The sequence below is a fragment of the Patella vulgata genome, chromosome 3, assembly GCF_932274485.2.
Source record: "Patella vulgata chromosome 3, xgPatVulg1.2, whole genome shotgun sequence".
Lineage (NCBI taxonomy): Eukaryota > Metazoa > Mollusca > Gastropoda > Patellidae > Patella > Patella vulgata.
Genome location: NC_065881.2, coordinates 65,174,122 through 65,197,121, shown reverse-complemented (window position 1 = coordinate 65,197,121; position 23,000 = coordinate 65,174,122). Strand labels below are relative to the sequence as shown.

Sequence of the window (23,000 nt, the reverse complement as noted above, 5' to 3'; positions counted from 1 at the left end):
TTCCGATAAGACCGGCAATAATTTACTATGTCTTTTAAATGGATGTCGATGTCTTTGAATTAAAGGTCACCGCTGATTTTAAATGTTTTATCCATTAGTCAATTTAAAGAAATTTCGATTCCCGAAATATTGATGATACAATTAATGATCGATGACCGAAAACTGTCACACAATCCGGAATATCACCAGACCGGCTAGAAGGTAAATGGGTTTTTCCCACCTCAAAATATTATTCTTAGACTCAAGTTAAGAATTTACTCAAAATTGTTCACCTTATTTTAACTAATATATAGCCCTTTATAAAACTTTTGTTGTTTTAATGTATCAAATACATCAATAAGAAACTATGTGCAAAGTTTTGTGTTTCTGCATCAAAGATATTTTTCATAAACAGTGATTGAAAGTTGAGCAAATTCTCAACATAAGTCTGAGAATGCTTTGTGAACTAGGGGCCAGATTTTTAAAAGCGTATTCAAGTTAACTATCTTTAATAGCGCTTTTATCTGGTGTATCTTTTATTTTGATTTTTCTTATGAATTCAATTAGGTTATATGACAATTGTGTGCGCTTTTGTTTTTCGTCTCATCCGAAGATTTACGTTGTCCCTTGCCAGGTCTTCTGCCCTGCACCACTGACAAGGGGTACCACGCCGTAAAATCCCGATGAACTTTCTTGGCCAACGCAGGGATCAAACACTGACCCCCCGGGTAATCAAGCCAGCGTCTTACTCACTGAGCCACCTTGTCTCCCAGCTATAGATGAACGATGATGTACAGTTTCAGTTTGGATGAAGATGTGTTCTTTTATAGAAATTGTACAGCGGTTCGTGGTTTCAATACAATTTGATAATGAGAACGACGTAATGCCATCAAAATGACGTTACGACGTCATAATAAGGTCGTAGGTAAAAAATGTTGGCATTTTTGAACTCGCGAGTATCGATTTCCTATAGGTCGTTAATACATTTATTTACACTATAGTCAGCCGATTCGGAGATTTCGGCGATTTTCTTATCCACTAGCGGCCATCTTGGATTTATGTTAATTATGCAAATTTCCTCAAGACCGATAATGGCCGCTTTTGTTATGGAAGTACTAGAGACCACACCTGAACAGTTCCCAAAGAAATGATTGCTGTTGCAATTTGTTCTAGGTGCATTGTTATCTACACCCGCCTATAATAGAGCTAATTCTTTTTGTACATAACAAAAAAACTTTGTATTTGTCAGTTATGCAAGTTTTTTGACTTGTTACAATTTACACGTTACACTCAGTATTAAGCAGTATTGGAGATGTAAAAGCACTAACAGTACACCATAACATCGATTTTTGACTCAAATCCCCCGCCATTAAAATCTTCTCCATACAGCGACGTTGCATGGCGTGTGTGGTTCGCTGTAAATAAAGTAGTTATGGCATCCGTGGGTTGTTGGAGATATTCATGGGTCGGTAAAAATCCAGCGAAAAATCATGACTAAAATCATGTTTTACCTACATTATGTCTCACGTGAACTTCCAATCAAACCAGGATTAATAGAAACATAAGAATAATAGAAATGTTTAATTGAATGAATCAACAAATGAAATATTGAAAGAATGAAATACAAACAATTCACAACTTTATCATCATTATAATATGTTAAAATGGATAATTAACGGAAAGATAAATTCTTAGTAATCTAACGGCGATGTTAAGTTACAAAATGTGATATGAATAGTTTTGGATTTAATATCAAGCAAGTTCGACATTGAATCTATATCACAAAAAAATTGGACATCCTTCCATATAAATTGAAAATGTAAATTATGACTAATAATCTTTAACGATTCCATATCAACTGCTAAAGTCTATAGTTATCTGAATATTTAACTCCTAAATAATGTTCAGTTCCTTCCCAGTTTATTATTCGTTTATACTGTATAGCTGATTGCCGAATTTTTCTTAATATAAAGCGTAAACATTATCACAAATTTTTTCAGAGTATGTGTGAACAAATGAATTTAAATGGATTTAATAGCAATTGTAAGGTATTAATCAATTTTCCTATAATGTCTTTCTTAGAAACACAAACCAAACAATACGAAGGTGGGTTATCTTTCAAACACGTGACTCTTCATGGTATCGACAAGGGAATTTTTCGGGAAGTTGTTGGGGTCTCCATTTTAGCGTAGGTTTAATACTTTGCCTCAACCTCTGAAAACAACAAACCCAGTTTAATTTGAGCGTCTCTGGTTCACATAAAGTACACAACATTTATACAATATCCGGATTAATTTCGGTTTAATTCGATTTATGATCTTAAACCACCAAATTAATTGTTAGTAAATTGACAAGAATTGATTCCACCCAATGTTAATTTGGATTCAGCTTCCATTCAGCCGATCTGAAGTAAAACCACTTCTTTTGAAACGACTGTAAATTAAAAGCTCAAAATAGGCGCATAACACTATACATAAATTGAATTCTGATCATACCAGTGGAAAGCCATTCATATTATATTTAAGCAATCAAGGTTAAAGTCAAAATTTAGCCTCCGTAATTGTTTAAGTTGACGGAATTTGTCTGTGTCTCTTTCGAACTAGTAGAAATACCAAATGATATATGGAACTAAACATAAACATACCTCTTTTATGGAACCTTTTCCATTATAGATGGCCTTGATCATGAAAATAGGCACTGGCAGAAAACAAACTATAGTGAAACACCAACCAATGGCCGAAGCATATGATGGATATTGATATTTTCCATACGTTGGTGTTTTAAATGCTACACATGAAGAAATTAAAACGGCCTAAACAAGTAGAAGAAAAATAAAATTAATTATAACCATCAAGTTTTTTTAATCAACAATACTGTATTTCAATCGAAATGGCATTTGGGAACTGGTTAGGCCTCTGTTGATCCATCTACACTATTGATATACATATACAATATAGATAAACGCATAGAAAAACATAACCTTTATATATAAATAAGTATTTGAAACAAAAAACAAATATTTATCTACCGTAAACACAGAAGTATTTGTGCGTTATCTACTTTAACACACACATATATATATATATATATATATATATATATATATATATATATATATATATATATATATAATATATATATATATATATTATATATATATATATCATAAGTTGTATTAATTGGACATACGAATTACTTTTACTCCACGGAGATACTTACAACTAATATGCCAGGTGTAATAAATTTCCAGAGTATCTTAAAGATTACTGGTGGTTTGCGTCCAATCATCATCTCAATATCTTCACCAAACTTATCAGTACCTTATTAGTATAGAAAACAAACGCAGGGATATTATATGGTCCATTCTAAACTAAATATGTAAAGCAAAAACGAGCCCCACCACAACCAATAACAAATATCATAACAAGACCTAGTTTTGTTTTCCACTGAAATATTGTTGCTGTAAGTAATTTTTCAGGAATACTGCAGTTTATAATTAGAAGTTATACTAAGTTGGCGATACTATGTATTTACATTAAAGCTCCGTTCACACTGCATTCAATGCTAATTCCAGAATTGCGTGAATGTCTAGTCACGATCTGGACTCATCATACCTTTGCATTTTTACACGCCCACATTGAAATGTGGTTGTATATGTTCGTCGGCTAAATTTAATATCCCATTGACAGGGGGGGTCTATCGATTTTCAATGATTTACGATAATTACTGCCACAGTTAGGCCCTTGATATTAAATGTTAGTATAGGGCAGAACTCTATATGCACCACTCCGTGTCATTGAATATATTTCGACCAAAGGTGCCAGATTTGTTATTTTCAGCTTATTCCGACAATGGTCGGCCGTTCGCTGATACCCCTGGCTGCAGGAGATCAGTCCGTCTTCTGTATACTGACTGATTGCTATGCGAGGCCTGCAGCAGCATCTCTGCGTCGTCATCTCTCCAAAGTTGGAGAAGCAGAAGCCTCTCAGCCATATTCCAAACCGTACCTCGGTCGTTTGCCACAAACACCAGTTTCATAAACACACGATTTCCCTCCAAGCGATAAGACGGAAGTAGAGGTGAACAAAGTAGAAGCAAAGCTATTCGGTTCCGGTAAACCCGTTGATCAGAATCAAGCGTGCCAAACTCAAATCGGAATAGTTGTTCCAGATTGAATTCGGAAAAATAATCGGACTCGTTATTTCAGATTCATGTCTTTTTTTTTTAGCGAATTGAGTGTGACGACTAAATCCGGAATTCAATTCAGATTAAACCCCCTGTGTGAACGCACCTTCAGTGTGTAATGTATGTGTAAAATAGAGGGCGTACATACCATAAATCCAACCAAATACAACACATTCTATAATACCGAAACAGAACATACTATATGCTCCAACATACCAATCGAATATTTGGAATATGTACATCCCAGCCTGAAATTCAAACCAATACTATAGAAAATATAGAAAACTAAATATTACTAGCTATATGATCTATGTGACAAGTGGTATCTAGTGTCCTGTATTAAAGGACAATATTGGTGCCAGTCATTATCACATATGTGATAGAGCTGGTTAAACACATTCCAAATATAATTTTAACACAGAGATCATTGCTACGATAGCTGAGTAATACGGGTTTCCTGAATCGGAAGTGACGAACGCCAAAGGAAAACACGAGTAATCCCTCTATATAACTGACTGATGTGACGAGTGATAACAAATACACGGCCGAATTTCTGCTCACATAATTCCTTCCAAGACCAAAAGTTGCTATATGGGACTGTAAGAGGATACCTGACAATTCAATAAAGTAATTGAATGTCATTAGATAAGAGAGCACGAGAAAAATAGAAATAGTCCGTACATTCCCTTGTTTATATTCATTCTATACCTTATAAAAACATGGTAATGCACGGAATTTTCTGTTTTTCTTTCGTGTTCTCTTATGTAGTTGCAGTCAATTCTTTTTATGAATTGTCAGATATCCTCTCACAGTCTCACACAACAACTTTTGGTCTTCGAAGGAATTATTAGTGAGCAGAAATTCGGCCGTGTATTTGTTATCACTCGTCACATTAGTCAGTTATATAGAGGTATGACTCGTGTTTTCCTTTGGCGTTCGTCACTTCCGATTCAGGAAACCTGTATTACTCAGCTATCGTAGCAATGATCTCTGTGTTAAAATTATATTTGGAATGTGTTTAACCAGCTCTATCACATATGTGATAATGAGTGGCACCAATATTGTCCTTTAATATAGTAATAAAATATAGCTAACAAAGGTAAAGACAAAGATTAATTTTAGAGAGGGAGAGAAATGGGGTTTAACGTCCACTCAACACAAACTAGGTCATTTCGGGACTAGATTAATTTTAGAGAATGTGCTTATTTAATACCAACCTGTGTACAAAACGGAAGTCCGACCAAAAACAGAATAGAACACAAGATTACAGTGCATAATGGACGTCTTGCAGACAACTGTGCAGGGAACGAATCAATGATTACGGATATTACTAATTCTAGAAAACAAAACTGAAATGATAAAAAAACATACCAAATCAGATCGGTGTAATTAACATTTAAGATAAAAGTAATTAATGCATTAACTTAAACGAGCCATAATTAAAGTATTAATTAAACTATTAAATAACTAATATCATTCCAGAAAATAAGCCATACCTCACTATCGAGACCCACAGATAAAAGCATCAGAAAAAACAAAAAACACCAAAGTTGGGGCACAGGCAACATTGACAAGGCTTGGGGATAAACGACATATACAAGTCCAGGTCCTAGAAAATAACGAAATAACATACTGTAATAAAATGTTTGCTAGCCACGGATGGTCACTATGTCTTCAGTGACGCCAAATATTATAAACGTTGATAAAGACAATAGTTCGATTTTACTGGATATGATCGTGTCCACCAACTATTTTCCGTGTGGCTGGTGCAATTAATTATTCAAAAGGGACATTCTTATAGGATGGTAAGATCGCATCTCACTATAGCTGTGGGAAAAAAATCAGGCCAGTAAATCATAGTCGAATCCACCAAAGAACGCAAGTGGTGTTGAATTGGAGATGACTAACATTGTCTTCGTTCAGGTATCAAACGGCATGCAAATGATTGAAACCCACAACTGGTGGGTGACTATCTGGATAAGAAACCAATGGTTTCTGCTCTACCCACGGGAGGAAACCGGAGTACCCGGTGTAAACCCAGGAGGTTGAGAAAGCAGCGCACCTATCACCAAGCCACATACGCTCACAGCAGGGATCGAAACCACACCCACGAGCCAGAGGTGACCGATCAGCTAGATGTCTAAGCGTGACACTCTAGACCACTAGGCCATCCCAACCTCCTTAGTAATGTGAGTCAAATTGCCAAGTATAAGTTTACAAATAATAAACATAACAGAATGAAACATTTCAGACAAAGAACGAATAGTAATAATAATAACAAAAGTCAAAAATATAGATATTATACATATTTGAAATCAGCGAAACATACTACAATTAAATATAGATGAATTAGAAATATATACATTATTTACATAAATCATTCTGTAAATGGACATGAATATGATTATCAACCCTTATAAAAACGAAGGGGAAACGACCGGTTTGTAAACTGTTTTTTATTGGTTCGTAGACTTAAGCCACAATTAAGGATAGGGCATATAATTTGAAATCGTGGAAACCCTATGGATTAACCCAGGGGATAGGGGAGTAGAATGAAACGAGAACACTGGGGATACCGAGGATGACGATTAATTTGTAAAAAATGTGACCTTCAATGAGGAGAATAATTTTTATGCCTCAAATGAGGTTTTACAAACCCCATGTCAAAAACGGTTCACAAATGGGCTACAAAAATGTATATTACACTTGGCGTATGTATGAAGCCCATATGTTAATAATCAACACTATATGATTAAAAACAGTGAACAGATGTTGTATTGGAGTGGAGTAGTCAGCAGTATTAGTAATACATTATAAATAATATGCAAGAAAGAACTTATTAGTTGGAAGTTCTAAATGAAAGACAGATAGCAAAAATAAATGATATAAATCTACAATTTAATTCAATGCATTTCTTTTCATATTATCTTTTTGTACCACATACTATTAATTTAATGCATTACCGTGTTTTTTTTTCTGAAAACGAAAACAAAGTATACCTTGGCAGTATTGAAGCAATATAACAAAATAAAAGAACATACCAGAAGAAACAACTTCTGAAACACTGATCCCAAAATTCTTCGCCATAAATCCCAATATAGAAAATATGACTAACCCACCAAATATACTCGTTCCTGAACAAATAAGACATACCATAATGGAGTCTCTGAGAACAAAAAAAATTATATTAGTAATTTTAAACACTTGTTCTTGGTTGAACAGTAGTAGTAGGTTTTAAATCTAGCTCACAGTCACACATATATAGTTACACGTTATTTGTGTGGTTAAATATGATTACAAGTTCAACTTTCTACGGCATGTTTGAAATGATACCTGTAAGCATTGCTCTTGAATTTATTGTAGCTAGACAGAGTGATAAGAGCTCCCCATCCTGGTCCCAGAGAATAAAATATTTGTAGAGCTGCCTCGATCCATACCTGCATATAGAACATATTATGCTTTTAACATATTATGAAAAACTAATAATATCTATTTTAATACATTGAATAACTAGATAATAGTAATGATATTCATGATATTAGTTCAAACTGCCTTGTTAAATCATTAAATTAAATTTATACCAAACTGTTCGTGTGCTGCCAAGTTTAATTATAAATCTGTTTTTAAAGAATGGTTAATCTAATCTTATGTTTTGTCAAGAGAATTAAATGGTTCGTCCTAGATATATACTCTTCAAAAAAAGTAGGGGATATTGAAATGCAAACACCTATCCAGATTGTGATATGATAAAAAGTCATGGACACTTGACATGCTTTGAGGGTATGTTCACAGATGAAGAACTTATCGCCCCAACAGAACCACTGAGCTGCATGTGCGACACACAATAGTGCCATACACGTGGGAGGGGTTCATTGTCAAATTTGACACTTCAAGGAAGGGTTGATGAAAACTGCCGCGTGCTGGTTTATCTATCAATGTTTGCTTTCCTATCGGTTTTTGCATAAGATTTACTGTTTAGCGTATCTTTACTTTAGTGTATTACGTTTAATTTGATCGGGAGAGGTCTTCGTTGACGTCAACGTCAACCGACAACACTGCGAGAATTGGCCGTGGCACTGCAAGAGGAGTGGGTCAGATTGCCCCAAATCGTGATTGGACGGTTGATTAGGAGCATCCCACGACGAATTGCTGAATGTCTGAGGACTGGTGGAGCAATTACTTATTATTAAGTCCATTTTTACTTTTGACGGTCTCTTTGCGAGTGAAATGGGGCCGTCAGATAAGCCGCCCATATGAACGGTTTATGTTCATGTGTAGGCAATTGGCATGTTATTAACATACACTGGTTACCTCTAATAAAAAACAGCAGTGCATTTCCGCAGTTTTGTACTGTTTCTGAATATCTCCTACTTTTTTTGAAGAGTACATATCAATGAACAAAAATGGATCAATTGAAAGTGAATTTTACCAAAATGACAGCTTCGGTAATGTCACGTTATCCATAACTGTAAGTAACTAATTTCAAAATCTCAAACCAAACGGCTGTCTTACATTTTGGCGTTTAAATAGCATAAATATTCTCATTTACTTCATCGAACATCCTGTAAAATGGGTTAATGCACTCTATACCAGATGAAAATAAAGATTTTATACATTATTATATAGGACTTACTGAGGGCTCTTTCAACTTATAAAAATCTGGTTTAAGATAAAATATAATACCATCTACAGCACCAGGTAAAGTTACTCCACGAATAAATAGGACAACCAGTAAAATATATGGTAATGTGGCAGTTACATAAACAACCTGTTGAATAAAGCATTAAAATGATTATATTTTTATCGATACTATAAAATGTAATTTGTTCGTTGTCCTATATATCAAACGCCATCTTAGGTGTGTTACGTATAAGGCAAATGCAATGTGTTTGTTTATACATGACAAGTGGGGAATGCCAACCCGACTAAATGAATTAGTAAAATACAAGTATCTATGAAACTATTTTCAAACGACTTTAGCTGAAAAGTAAACAACAGTTCTATTATTTTCAACATTATTTAATATTTGAGTCTTAAAGTATCGGAAAGCTCAAAATTAATGAATACATATAACAATAAAATAACTAATTGGGATACCTTGCCAACGGAATGTACACCTTTAATAAGACACAAGCACACGATGATCCAGGCTACAAGTAAACAAACAACCAAATGCCATTCCATTTTCCCAATGTGCTCAATTCCGGGAGAAATTCTAAGCGCATTGTACCTGAAATATTTTCAAAAACTTTTGAACCACGTTTCTCTGTTGTATATCTCCATTGGGAATATGTATCCTATGTATCTAGTAACATTGTAGTATTACTGGACTTCTTTGTTGTGTTTTCTTGGTGATCGAAATTAGAACTACAAGTTAAGTCGTTTATACAGCTTTATTATTAAAGCCGCTTGGTACCAATGTTTCTGGTTCTCAATAAAGTGTATATAGCTTTTGATGGCTGCTCTGACAGACTGGGTGAGCGCTTATAAATTTCTCTCAACACCCTCTTCTATAACTCCCTAATTTCTTTATGTCGTAGACTGACCTTGGTGTTAATTTCCTTCCAAAATATGGAATAAACATATCCCCATACCCCGAAGACCGGAAGGAAAACAACCTTATTTGGTCTACCGAACACATTTATAAACAAGATAGTATTTGATGGATATTTTGACAATGGAAAGGACATAATCAGTGTTTTTATCAAATAATCACTGTTTGTATATATAAACCTGTCACTCATTTAATTTGAGTGCAATATATATGACTTTATACAATACGTGAATCCAATAATTAGTTAAAGGTACAATATGGTCGCAAAGACCATAGTATTACAACATTTGTTCTTTCCGAATTTTGTTCTGTTGTTTTCATCCATTATCTGTCTATTCTACTTTCAATTTTAACACACATACCTTAATTTAATACAAGTTTTTGAAATGTCGTTCCTTAGGTGACTATTAAATGGAATACATTGAAATGGGGTTTAACGTCCTACTATTTAGCACCAATTGGCTTACATCAAAACCTGTGCTATGAAGTACATTTTTCCCGGGACAGCGGCACTATTCTCATATGGAATTCCAATTATGGATGGTTATTATATCTACACGCCAATATGTACACGAGACCTCGTATTTCGTCTCATCCGAACGACTAGACACTGTCCTTGTCAGCCCCTTCGTGCTTTACCATTAACAAGGGGAACCACGATAGAAAATCTCAAGAAACTTTATCGGCCAACACTGGGCGTGAAGTCCGGTTCTCCTGGTTAGTGAGCCAGCGCCCTACTCACTAAGCCGCCGCGGCTTCAAGCTGACTAATAAGATAACAGATTAAAGATAGCGTTACACACTAAATGTCATTGTAATAAACTTATTATACATACTGCCAAAACTCCTCTCCTGCTGTATGGGCCATTGAAAGATTTGACCAAATCTGGTGTTCACTATTCTCTGCTTCATTGTTAATATATGTGGTGTTCACCATTGTCAGGTTGAACATGACTGATGTATTGTTACTATTAGTCGAGGAAAGGCTTGTACAATATTCAGTATTCCACCACTCACCACATAATGTCCAGGGCAATGTTGATGAAAATGATTTAAATGTATAATACAGGGTCCAGTTGATTATCATAATATATGAAGTGCAACTTAGTGTACATGCTACCGTCATACCATAGCCAACACCTAAAAATCATACACGCCAAAAATAAATAAATATCCGTTATGGTTTAATCTGTAGAAAATGTAGAGACAGGGAAAGAAATATTACCACACCATAATTCTATTATAAGTAACATTATCACTTTCTGTTAGAAAAGAAAAGTATTTTAAGAAAACATTAGACTCACCTACATATTGAAAGAGTAAGGCGTGTTACCCGATTCTTCATTAAACTTCTTGAAAATCACTAAAGAAGTGTGTAAGAGTCGTAAATTATAATGTAAACGATGAATGACCGATTTGACTTAGATAAAATCTATTATGAACACCGATGTGAATGCACAGCCAAATTACATCAATTTCAAGGATCTCCTAAATGCTAATATTTGTGCAAATTTTACGTTTAACGTGATTCTTCGTTAAACTTTTTGTTTTGAAAGTAAGAGTCCTAAAAATCATTAATCATTAAAGACGCATTTAGCTAAATCAGCCTATTTCAGTTTCTGGCTTCAAATCTTATATAAATTATTTAGACATTTATTCACATGGAAAGCCGATCATTAACTCTCTAGGTCATAGGATGGCTGAGATTTTTTAATGGATTAGATCACCCGCGTCATATATCTCATTAAGAAGACTGACAATCGAAACTCCCTTCATTACCATTGTCAATTAAATCATCAATCAAAACAAAGTAATTTGATGGACAATTTCAATATATTCATTTTTCATTGTCTATTTTTGAACTATTATAGCAAGAACGGCCAGCTCTTATCTGAATCTTTAATTTGTCAATTTCATTATCAAATAACTTATCTGTTTGGTTCCCTGAAGCGAACATACAAGCAAAGAAATACAAAGCAAAAACAGCTGCTTTTTATTACTGAGCGACGTTTCGACCTTGGATTCCCTATTTCTTATCAGCAAAAGATGCAATAATGTTTTGCCAATGGGTGCTCTTCGGAGCCATAAATACTTCTACTGAACGACATATTTGATAAAATAGCAAACTGAAAAATAAACCCAACATAATTGTCAAGTGTTGTTGTCACAACTGACAAAATAATTATTACTGTAAATTCATAAAAGTTAACATTAGATGTTAGTTATAGACCAATGACGGCATAAATCATTTCTGAGGGTGTCAGGCATTCTACCATAAGCATCTTTTGAAGTTCAACAAATGGGATAAGATCAAATCTTCTCGGGGAACTAACCATATATCTTATAATAGAGAAGTAACAGTTGATTAAGGACTGGCACCAGGTTTTATTGGTGCCTTTTTGTGTGTGACGGTGATGAGAGTCAAGTAGAATGTTTTAATTGGCCTTGGTTGACAAGAAAAGATAACAGTACCTTTCAATAGGGGACAAATTCCCCAACACTCGATGACGCCTTGGCCTGAAAATTGTCCCATACATACTTCAAGGAAATAGAGCGGTACGCCACAAAGGAACAAAAACGTGAGATATGGAATCAAAAAAGCACCTGAAATATAAAACTGACACATCAATATACTTGAATAAATTGTGATAATGCACCTGAAATATAAAATTGACACATCAATAGATATATTTGAACAAATCTGAATAGTACACGTATTTGTCTGTTATTAAGACTAGAATAAGTTCAATGAATCCCACTGGTATCATTGTGCCTTGTTAATATAGGCCGGAGGCTCAGCGCGGGGGGGGGGGGGCATCAAATGGGCACAAAACCCGACCCAACTTTTCTAGAGTAAAATTTTGCGTAGAATACGATGCCGAGTGGTAATCAGTCCGCCGTTGGGGCGTTTTCGAGATATTCGGGGTCAAAGGTCAAATGAGTTCATTTGCACTGAAAGTGAATGCGCAGTCATTCTTGTATTATGAAAAGAAGGTGAAAATGATCGAAAGTAATCACACTTTCAATAAAAATGTAAACTTGCTAAATTCACCTTTAGTCTTAGTGAACCTGGAGGTCAAAAGGTGAAATTTACCGTTTTTGCACTAGGAAGATTTAAAGGAATAAAATGGCAACGTAAAATATAAAAATTAAAGCGAAACCTGTTCTTATTAATAATAGGAACATTTCAAATTTATCTTTAGGTGGTCTTAGCACCGAACTTTTACTTTGGAACGTCGAAAATGATCTTGCATAACAGAACCAACACATTTTGAAACCTGTTTCAAAAATACGCAAAAACTGTCAAATCGAAATCTCTCCGATTTATTTTCACAACGATGGTTATACATAATGATACTACTTATCTGAAAAACAATTGAATAGTTTCAGTGTTGGACTCCAGCCCGCAGGCCGCGTGGATTTCCGAGAATCCCAGTTTAGGAAAACCGACGTTAATCTGTGACGGGAAAACACGCATCTGGCGACGAGATTAAAAGTTTGCAAATTTTTTATGAGTTTTTATGAATTTCACCGGAACATGGACGCAGATAAAACCGACGAATGCATTGTACATAGTAGTTCACAGGATATATATGTCGTATTGGTAAATGTTAGCGGGGAAAATTTGGGCAGGCTTTGTGACGCGGCCTGCAGGCTGGAGTCCAGCCATGGAACTATTTAATTGTTTTTTTTTCAGACAACTAGTATCATTATGTATAGCATTGTAAAACTAATTCAGAGAGATTTTGAAACAGGCTCCAAAGCGTTTTGGTTCTGTTATGCAAGATCATTTTCGACGTTCCAAAGTAAAAGTTTGGTGCTAAGACCACCTAAAGATAAATTTTAAATGTTCCTATTATTAATTAGAACAGGTTTCGCTTTAGTTTTATATTTTACGCCGACATTTATTACTTTAAATCGTCCTAGTGCTAAAACGGAAAATGTGACCTTTTGACCTCTGGGGTCACAAAAAACAAAGGTGAATTTAGCAAGTTTACATTTTAATTGAAAGTGTGATTACTTTCGATCATTTTCAGCTTATTTTCATGATGCAAGAATGACCGCACATTCAATTTCAGTGCAAATGAACCCATTTGACCTTTGACCCCGAATATCTCGAAAACGCCCAAACGGCGGATTGGGCCCTTATTCACGGAAACTTAAACTAAGATACAATCGAAATTCTAAGAAATACTGCAATTCGATTGGCTGACCAATATGCAAATTGGATATATGCAAATTGATTTTACTGGTCAGCCAATCGAATTGCAGTATTTCTTAAAATTTCGATTGTATCTTAGTTTAAGTTTTCGTGAATAAGGGCCCTGATTACCACTCGGCATCGTATTCTACGCAAAATTTTACTCTAGAAAAGTTGAGTCTGGTTTTGTGCCCATTTGATGGACACTACCCCCCCCCCCCCCCGCGCTGAGCCTCCAGACTAATACGAATGTAAACGAATATTGGTAGCCAACCAATTTACGAAATGGATTATTCAAACGCTTTATTTGGGGGTTTGGAGGAGGATATATTAAGCTAGTAGTGGCTATAAACATTGGAAAAATGAAGTCAGTGAATGAAATCAAAAATAAAGAGGTCAGTGAATGAAGTCAAAAATGCAAAGGTCAGTGTGGTCAAAGGGGAGTCAAGTTGAGAAATGTTACAGAAATAAACTGGACGAAACGGGGTGTATTGATATTAACTTGGGAGACTTGAATACTCTCTGTTTGGATTGGTTGTTTTGTGTGCATGCTTTTGTAATTTTGTTGAACCAATGTCCATCCCAGTCTCAGTATCGCATCGAATGCTTTGTTCATCACAGCACAAGCCATGCTGGTGAGCTAATAGATACTTTATGGGCTCAACCTTTGCATCATCGCCATAAACTTAAAAGGCGTGTAGATCGATTCCCTGAAACCATAAAACAAACGAAAAAAATTGGTCTAAAAGCACATATTAAAAGCACATTCCCAAACTTGTTTTGTAATTTCTATGTATTATTCTTGCTTAGACGATTCTACAGGTTTTGTTTTTTTAATTGTTATTCTGTCACTTGTGAATCAGTCATTTGTAAATACTTCTGAATTGTCTTATGTGGTGTTTTTCTTTATTACTTACAAATGGTGCTCGTAACATTATGTCTACAGAAGATGTGACCTCGTGTACTGATTTTAACATGTTCATTTAGTCTTAAATATTGGATATGAGGATCCCATATTTTCACGATAAAAACACCATTATTGAATGAAGTGGACCCATGTTGAATATTAATTCGTATTGCGTTAGAGGTTTAGCTCCTTTAATGGGGTCAATGCGATCAACGGAGAATTTTTTACTTTATAACTGATCGTCTGGTATAAGGTTCGGTTCCGGTATCCGGAAAGGTTTTGAAAATGTATTAAACTCTTGCCCCTGCCAATTGCAAAAACGTCTAACGTTACTTTATACATGTTTCAATTTCTTCGATATTTGTAACAGGGTACTTGACGTCAGATGGCCTTTCTAAAGATAAAAATCGTCTCTGCTATCTCAGCTGTCACGGAACTGTTAACTCGCTCACAGGAAAAAAAAAGAGGCGCCTACATTTACAAAATCGGATAAAAATTGTGAGCTCTAGAGGGGCTACAACCTTGGTATTACAGCTTATTACACTATTTGCGTAAAGTGGAGTGGCCATTTTGTTAGAATGTCTCCGTCGATTTTCATGAAATTCGAACTGAAAGTTTTTTTTTAAATCAAATAAAAATTGTGACCTCTAGAGGTTCAACTAACTGAAAACGTGATATTACATACAATCAGGGGCCATAATCCAGGAAGTTGCGGTCTAAGATGTATATCAATATCGGTGAGATCTGTCGGTTATAAACATACATTTAAGCTTCATGAAAATCGGATAAAAATTGTGACTTCTAGAGTGTCCACAAACTAAAAACATGAGTTTTCGTACAATCAGCGGCCATAATTCGTGAAGTTATGGTCCGATACATGCAAGTATAAAAATAAGATAAGATTTTGTTGTATCGGAACGTCCATTGAGGACAGAGATAGAGATGGAGAGAGAGAGAGAGAGAGAGAGAGAGAGGGGGAGAGAAATGGGGTTTAACGTCCACTCGACACAAACTAGGTCATTTCGGGACTAACATATGGTTTAATTTTATTTCAATAATTCGCTTGCGCGTAGGGGTCTTTAGCAGTGGGAGGAAACCGGAGAAAACACACGAGGATGGACAGGCGACCCTACTCCTTGTCACGTACAACCGGGGATTCGAAACCACGCCAGTTGACTTAATGGCAGGCCTTATGATACAGCGCGCAGCGCGCACGTGCTAACCATTCGGCCATCCACCCCCCCTCCATTGAGGACAGCATACAATATAAACATATGTACATAAATAACAATGTGATAACTGATATTTTCTGTTGCGAAAAGAGACGTTTATTCTCCATATTTGACAAAAAACAAAACAACAAAAAAAAGTAAGATCTGATAAAATGATGAATTATTGATGAAAAAGTTGATTGTTTGGAGATTTGATCAAACGATCACGCCACGACAGTACGTAGTACTAGTACGGTTGTATGAAGAAGAATTTTATTGCACCGGAACGTCCCTTAAGTACAGAAGGTTAGACTGGCAAAAATTCAGAACACTCATATAGACAGTATAAAACCTGCATACATGATATATATATGTGAAAATACGAAATAAAACGTACAAAGTATACAGTATAAAACCCACATACAGGGTACATAATATACGGAAATACAAAACAAAACGTGTAAAATATAATAAAATATCATGCATATTTAACAGTTCAATTGTCTCGCCGTAAAAAAGAGAAGTAGACAAAGGCTGGAACACTTGTGGTTATAATACTCGGTGGATTTTCAAATGAAAGGGTTAGATCAGTATTGTCAAGGGTTGGATATATATATTGTTTTCTTAAATCTTCATATTTTTGGCATTCCATAAGAAAATGTTGTTCAGATTCAGTTTTGTTTGCATTGCATTTTTTACAGAGGCGATCCTGGGGTGGTATCTTAAGATATCTACCCCTTTCAATGGCAAGCTGATGCGTACTTAATCGTAGGGTAGACATCGTAATTTTGAACTTCTTATTATTAACAACCTCTGGATATTTTGGAGTGTTATTGAATTTCTTTTTGAATAATCTGAAGGTTCTGAGTTTATAGTTAGGTCCACAATATTCAGCAAGGAGATCGTTAAACTTACTTTCTATTGAACTTTTAATATTCTGTCTCGAAATTGTTATTGGAGAAATGTTATATTATTCTAAGATATTTTAGATAGCCGCATATTATACCAGGAGAGTTTTTGGTTTGATTGCGAGATTTTTATGTCTTCTTGGTATGAAGAATTCAATAATGAATTACTTAAGTTATTGCTATTTGCATTTAGCCTTTTATAGTACATAATCATTCTTTGAAATATATCGAAATATAGGAAACATTCCTAATTCGGCCAAGCAGCCTATATTCGATGCTTTTAATGGTTGTGTAAGGATAGATTTACATATTTTAACGGTCATTTTATTCGTATTTATTTTATCCCAATTTGCTATCTCAAAGTTCTTATTATACTTAATACTAAATCGTCCCCCCAAACCTCTGAATCGTATAAAGCTATTTGTTTCACGACTGAATCGTAGAGTTTTATGTGTTGGAAGGAGATGTACAGACTTTATCCCTTAAACTAAACCAGGCTCTCCTAGCCTTCTTTTCAAAGTTCACAATAGCTGATTTAAAAGATCCGTCATCATTTATGAAAATGCCTAGGTACAGATATGATTTGACAATACCTAAATTGACATGGCCAAAGACAAATTTTTTCATTGTTTTTTTTTTCTTATTGTTTTTAAAGATCAAAACTTTGCTTTTATCTTTATTGAGATCCAGTTACCATTCATCACAGAAACGTTTTGAATTATCGAGATTGTTCTGTAATCCTATTTCGGTAGCTGACATCAGCACAACACCAGTAGTATTTAATATAGGATAATTATCGTTGTCTGTAGAATTGTCTAAGTATTGATTTAGATCATTTATATAAATATTTAAAAATGTAGGACTTAAAATACAGCCTTGCTTAACTCCCATGGTAGAATCGATGTTATTCGAAATGGAGTTGTTGTATTTTTTTATACATAGATTTAGTCAATTCAAATATTGTTTTCCATTAATGTCATGTTTTAGTAATTTAAAGAGACCTTTGCGCCAAATTGAATCAAATCCTTTTGAGAAATCGACAAAGCATAAAAATATAGGTTTCTTGAGTTTCTTGTATTTGTTGATTCGAGTCTTAAGAATAAAAACCTTATCCACCGTTCTACGGCCCTCTCGGATTCCGCTCTGTGCTTGGTCAAACATCGATGTTTTTCGAAATGGAGTTGTTGTATTTTTTTTTATACATAGATTTAATCAATTCAAATATTTTTTTCCATTAATGTCATGTTTTAGTAATTTAAAGAGACCTTTGCGCCAAATTGAATCAAATGCTTTTGAGAAATCGACAAAGCATAAAAATATAGGTTTCTTGAGTTTCTTCTATTTGTTGATTCGAGTCTTAAGAATAAAAACCTTATCCATCGTTCTACGGCCCTCTCGGATTCCGCTCTGTGCTTGGTCAAACGGGTTATTAGATTCAGTATATTTATAGACATACGGTTATTTATAATAGATAAAAAACATTTGCTAGCACAATTCCGTGATAGTTACCCCTTCTTATGTATTGGGACTATGAACGATTCACGCCACTGTTCGGAAACCTCAAAGATTCAAGAATTACTGTAGATTGAACATGTTTATACACACTTCAATCATGTATTCACATGATACAAGAAACATCTCATTTAGTATTAGATCGGGCCCACAAGACTTATTCCTCTTTAATCCCGCAAGGGCTTTAATTGCAGTTATCTTTGAGTTTGGTTCCTTATTAGTTTTGTTTGATTCCAGGAGTAAATTGATAGCATCATCTGTTTCTTCACATTGGTTTTATCTTCAAATAGAATTTTAAAGTGTATTTCCCAACGATCAATGGATATGCCCTGATTCTTATCATCCCCAGTGTTTTCTTTATTAAACGAGTTTATTATCTTCCAGTATTCTTTCGGTTTTTGACTTTGAATTTCATTCAGTTTTTTTAAAATGCTATTTTTTGCTTGACGACTTTTAAATTTATGTTATTTTCTTGTACAGTTTTTTTTCTACTATTGTAAATCTTTCGTAATAGATTTTCAGTTGGGTTATCATTTAGTTTATTTGTGCAGTCATCATATCATGTTTTAATTGTTCGCAATCGCGGTCAAACCATTTATATTTGTTTTCATCTTTTCTTTATGGTTACTAATTTAACACTTTCCCCACTGGCATTAATGAGAATATTATTAATATTGGAGGTTGCCAGCTGTATGCCATCTTGATTTGGTTTTAGATCGGTCATCATGAATTGGTTAATATGTGTACAGGAATTTGGCTAATGCAGCTCAATCAAGAAAGCTTGATCCGAGTTTTCCCGCCAAACAAACTTTTTAACTAACTTCTTTTTCCCTATTATATAATCTTGTTTTTTGGGAGAAATAGGTTTATTCACTTTCGGTTTAACCTCAGTTGGACGGATATTATTAGTTTTAATTTTGCACGATACAAAACAGTGGTCAGACAAATATGTCAGTAACGATACCTGCATAGGTGAAATTTGGTCGAAGTTCGATACGCCAGTGAGAATGTAATCAACCGCATTACACCCGTTGTAGTTTACGCAAGTATATGCTCCAAATAAATCTCCTACGCACCTGCCATTCAAAATAAATGTGTTGGTACTACTGCATAAATTGAGCATGTCTACCCCACAGATTAGGTTTTTTTTTGTCATTGTTATTTTTAATTTTGAGAAAATTGACGTAGGAGTTTTCGTTGATTATGTTTGGGTATGGTAGATCCAGGTTGGATGAATTACTGTCAGAAAACACAATGTCTTAAAGACTATGTACGAGCATTGAAATCCACCCCACCACCACCCAAAAAAGGAGGTATCGCCAAGAACTTGATATTTTGAGATATCTTGCTCAAGAATGTCAAATGAGTTGTAGTTTTTACTCAGCCATATTTTGGAATTTTGGGGAGGAATGTACACATTTGCTATGTAAAGATCCTTTGGTAAATTTGCAATATCGCTTGGTAATTTAATCCAGATAATGTCCCCATCTTTATGGTCTAGTATTTGGATTTTGTTCTTAAGATAGGTTTTAACAAAAAATAGCGTTCGTCACTTCCGATTGTTGAAACATTGATTACTCATCTATCGTAGCAATGATCTCTGTGATATTTGGAACGTGTTTAACCAGTTCTATCACATATGTGTTAATGACTGGCACCAATATTGTCCTTTAACAGACATAATTTGATGGATATTTTGACAATGGTTATGATTTTACCAAAATATCACTGTTTTTATGTATAACTATATATTCACGTTCATTAAGTAGGCCTACGTGTGATTTGACTCTATAGACAGAGTGAAGCAACAATTTTTCAAAGAACCAATATTGTCTTAAGGACCAAAAGTGCTACATAAATGGCTTAGCATATGAGTAAGGGAAGGGTATGTTCCTAATAGATCTAAATCTATATTGAAATGAACCAAGATCTTTGGGATATAAACCTATATTTCAAGCTTCGTCAAAATCGGATAAAAGTTGTGACCTGTAGAGCCTCCATCTACAAAATGTGAACGGGCGTCCGGACAGGGGCGACGAGCATATGCGTACACATGAAAATGTGGGCGTATAAAAATGGTCAATTGTTGATCGCAGACGGTTAAGTGGGTCATTTGGTGCTTATTTTGAAAATCGTTTGGTAAACAATGGTTCTGTGCAACTTTTAAAATGGGATATTTTGCTCGGTTGAAATGATTACCGTTAAAACTTAGTTAATAATTCTTTTTTTCTTTAAGATACTTGACAAAATCAATAACCTATGATGGGAAGTAATACCTGGTTAAGACGTTCTCGTTATGACTTGCCAGTTTTTGGCCTATTTAATTCGTAAAATCTATTGGGAAACTTTGCCCAGTTGAGCGGTTTCTCGCTACAACTTCGTAAGTATTTGGCCTATTTTCTTTATAAGACTCTTATAAGACTCATTGACTTGTGACGATGAATATGAAATTGTTCATATCTGTCTGGCAGATCTAGTAATATTTAAAACATAGATATGACGTTTTTAACCAGTATATAGGAGAATGTACACTTTTCTTAAACAAAAGTCTATTATTTATAAAACTGTCCATTATTTATTGAAAATAATGGACAGGTTTACCAATAATAGACACTTATGAACATGTATTTTGGGATAATTTATTCTCTGAACATGAAATTACTTTAAAACCTCATAGTTACCGAAATGTCACATGACCGAATGTTGATTTCACGTGTCTGTCTAACCTAGCTGAAAAGTGTACCAATTTTCTCCTTTATGGTATCAATGTGTGTATATCTGGTATCATCAGAATGTAAGTCTGCCGGGATTCTGGTGGTGGGTGTGGTATTCCACGCCCAAAATGCCATGCCCCCAACTATTCTAGATTAGCTCAAAAGTGTACCACATGAAAATCTTACTGCAGTGTACCGTACATCTTCAGGTATTACAAAAACACTTTTCAGCTAGGTTGACCCCCTGGGCTCCCGGTCTAATAAAGAATCCACTTAAATCCGTCCGTTATATGTCACTTGTCCGTTTAATAGTACGTTCGGCACTAGATCAATATTACGTTTTTATACTCCCACATTTTCACACCTTTGTTGACACTCTACAGGTCATAACTTGAAATATAGGTATATATCCCAAAGATCTCGGTTCCTTTCGATATTGGCTTGTATGGGACCGTACTTTCATGGATTAGGGCCCCTGACTGTACACACTAGAGGTCACAATTATTAGCCAATTTTGATGAAACTGAACTGTGTTTATAACCCAAAGATCTCGATTCCTTGCGATATTGGCGCATATCGGACCGTAACTTCCTGGATTATGGCCCCTGATTGAACAAAAAAAAACGTGTTTTGAGCCTGTGGAACCTATACAGGTCACAATTTTTATCCGATTTTAAAAAAACGTTCAAATATATCACAGTTACACCATAATGACAGTTGAGTTTGAATTTCGTGAATTGGTTTGTGTCATTGACCCTGAGTCATGTCTCCTACTTATATCAGAGTATATATTAAATTTTAAATCAAAATTTGGACGGCTAGTACCCTCCATATTAACCACAGTACTAAGAATATTATCAAATCTAACTCATTCTCGTGAGCATCCTTTCCATTACAACTTTGGCGGCTATTATTCCCCAATATCAAGAACATCACAATTTTACGGCTATTATCTTCCCTATCGAGTACATTACCAATGTAATCAGTATCCAAATGCTTATCACATATATTCTCATTATTAATATTTGTTTTCGACTGTGTTATAAACATGTCGTCTCCATGTCGAATATTTTGGACTGTCTGTGTATGCTTGCATTGTATGACTGGAGTGTTTTGTCACATGCATTCATGAGCACGTGCATGTTGTTTTAAGAATATATCCATTATTTTATGGCTTGTTGTTTTAGAAAACTATCCATTATTTGTATCTCTATGGTGCCATGTTTTAAGTTTGATAATAGCTTCAGACTGTCCATTATGTAAATACAAAGAAAAACTTCGGGGCTAACGCCCCTCAGTTGTTCTTTCTATTTACATAATGGACAGTCTTCGGCCCTTAGATATGAAATGTTATGGAATTCAATAAATATACTCTATTATAGACTTACCCCCACCATTTCGATTACAAATATACGGAAAACGCCAGAGATTACCCAGGCCAACACAACATCCGATCAAAGAAAAAATAAACTCCAGATGGCTGCCCCAATGTCCTCTTTCTGTTTTAGTTAATTTGCTGTCCAATAATGTGTTTCTCTGTTCTGCATCCAATTCTGTGTTCGTCTTTAAATCTTTTTTCTCCATACTAACCTATCGCAGTTGTTTAAAGCTGGATTACAATTGGAACTGAAATTGAGCTTTGAATTATGAGTTTGATTTCACTGGTTAGCTTTCTAATTAGCTTTCTTTATAGCTTTATATTAAAGAAGTTTGATTAAGAACGAAAAGGGTATCGCCATAATAATCCACATGCAAAGATATAATCACTGTAAAATCGTTGAAAACCACACTTTTTAAAACCCTTTTGTTGTGTGTTACAAAACAAGACTA

The 23,000-nt window shown here is 34.8% G+C and overlaps 1 protein-coding gene across 2 annotated transcripts; it reads right to left on the bottom strand.

The window, feature by feature from the left end:
• Positions 1-1,545: 1,545 nt before the first annotated feature.
• Positions 1,546-23,000, bottom strand: LOC126815006 (sodium- and chloride-dependent betaine transporter). 2 transcript variants are annotated; one of them, XM_050540516.2, is made up of 13 exons: positions 22,559-22,999; positions 12,190-12,321; positions 10,554-10,857; positions 9,262-9,394; positions 8,798-8,932; positions 7,498-7,601; positions 7,206-7,330; positions 5,661-5,773; positions 5,382-5,513; positions 4,313-4,412; positions 3,199-3,299; positions 2,624-2,791; positions 1,546-2,193 (listed from the first exon to the last, which is right to left on the bottom strand). In XM_050540516.2, exons 1-13 carry the CDS (start codon positions 22,752-22,754, stop codon positions 2,098-2,100), a joined length of 1,839 nt encoding a protein of 612 aa, XP_050396473.1. In that variant the 5' UTR covers positions 22,755-22,999; the 3' UTR covers positions 1,546-2,097. The 2 variants fall into 2 exon arrangements, with proteins under 2 accessions (XP_050396473.1, XP_050396474.1); XM_050540517.2 differs by lacking the exons at positions 1,546-2,193; positions 2,624-2,791; positions 3,199-3,299; positions 4,313-4,412 and having other exon boundaries at positions 5,377-5,513; positions 7,206-7,298; positions 22,559-23,000.

Excerpts from the sequence above, each read along its gene's own strand:
- LOC126815006 (XM_050540516.2), bottom strand. The coding sequence starts at position 22,754 with ATGGAGAAAAAAGATTTAAAGACGAACACAGAATTGGATGCAGAACAG. Across the intron at positions 5,514-5,660 it reads CTGTGGGTCTCGATAGTGAG|TTTTGTTTTCTAGAATTAGT; the intron begins GTATGGCTTATT and ends TTATCATTTCAG. Across the intron at positions 2,792-3,198 it reads TTACACCTGGCATATTAGTT|GCCGTTTTAATTTCTTCATG; the intron begins GTAAGTATCTCC and ends CTACTTGTTTAG.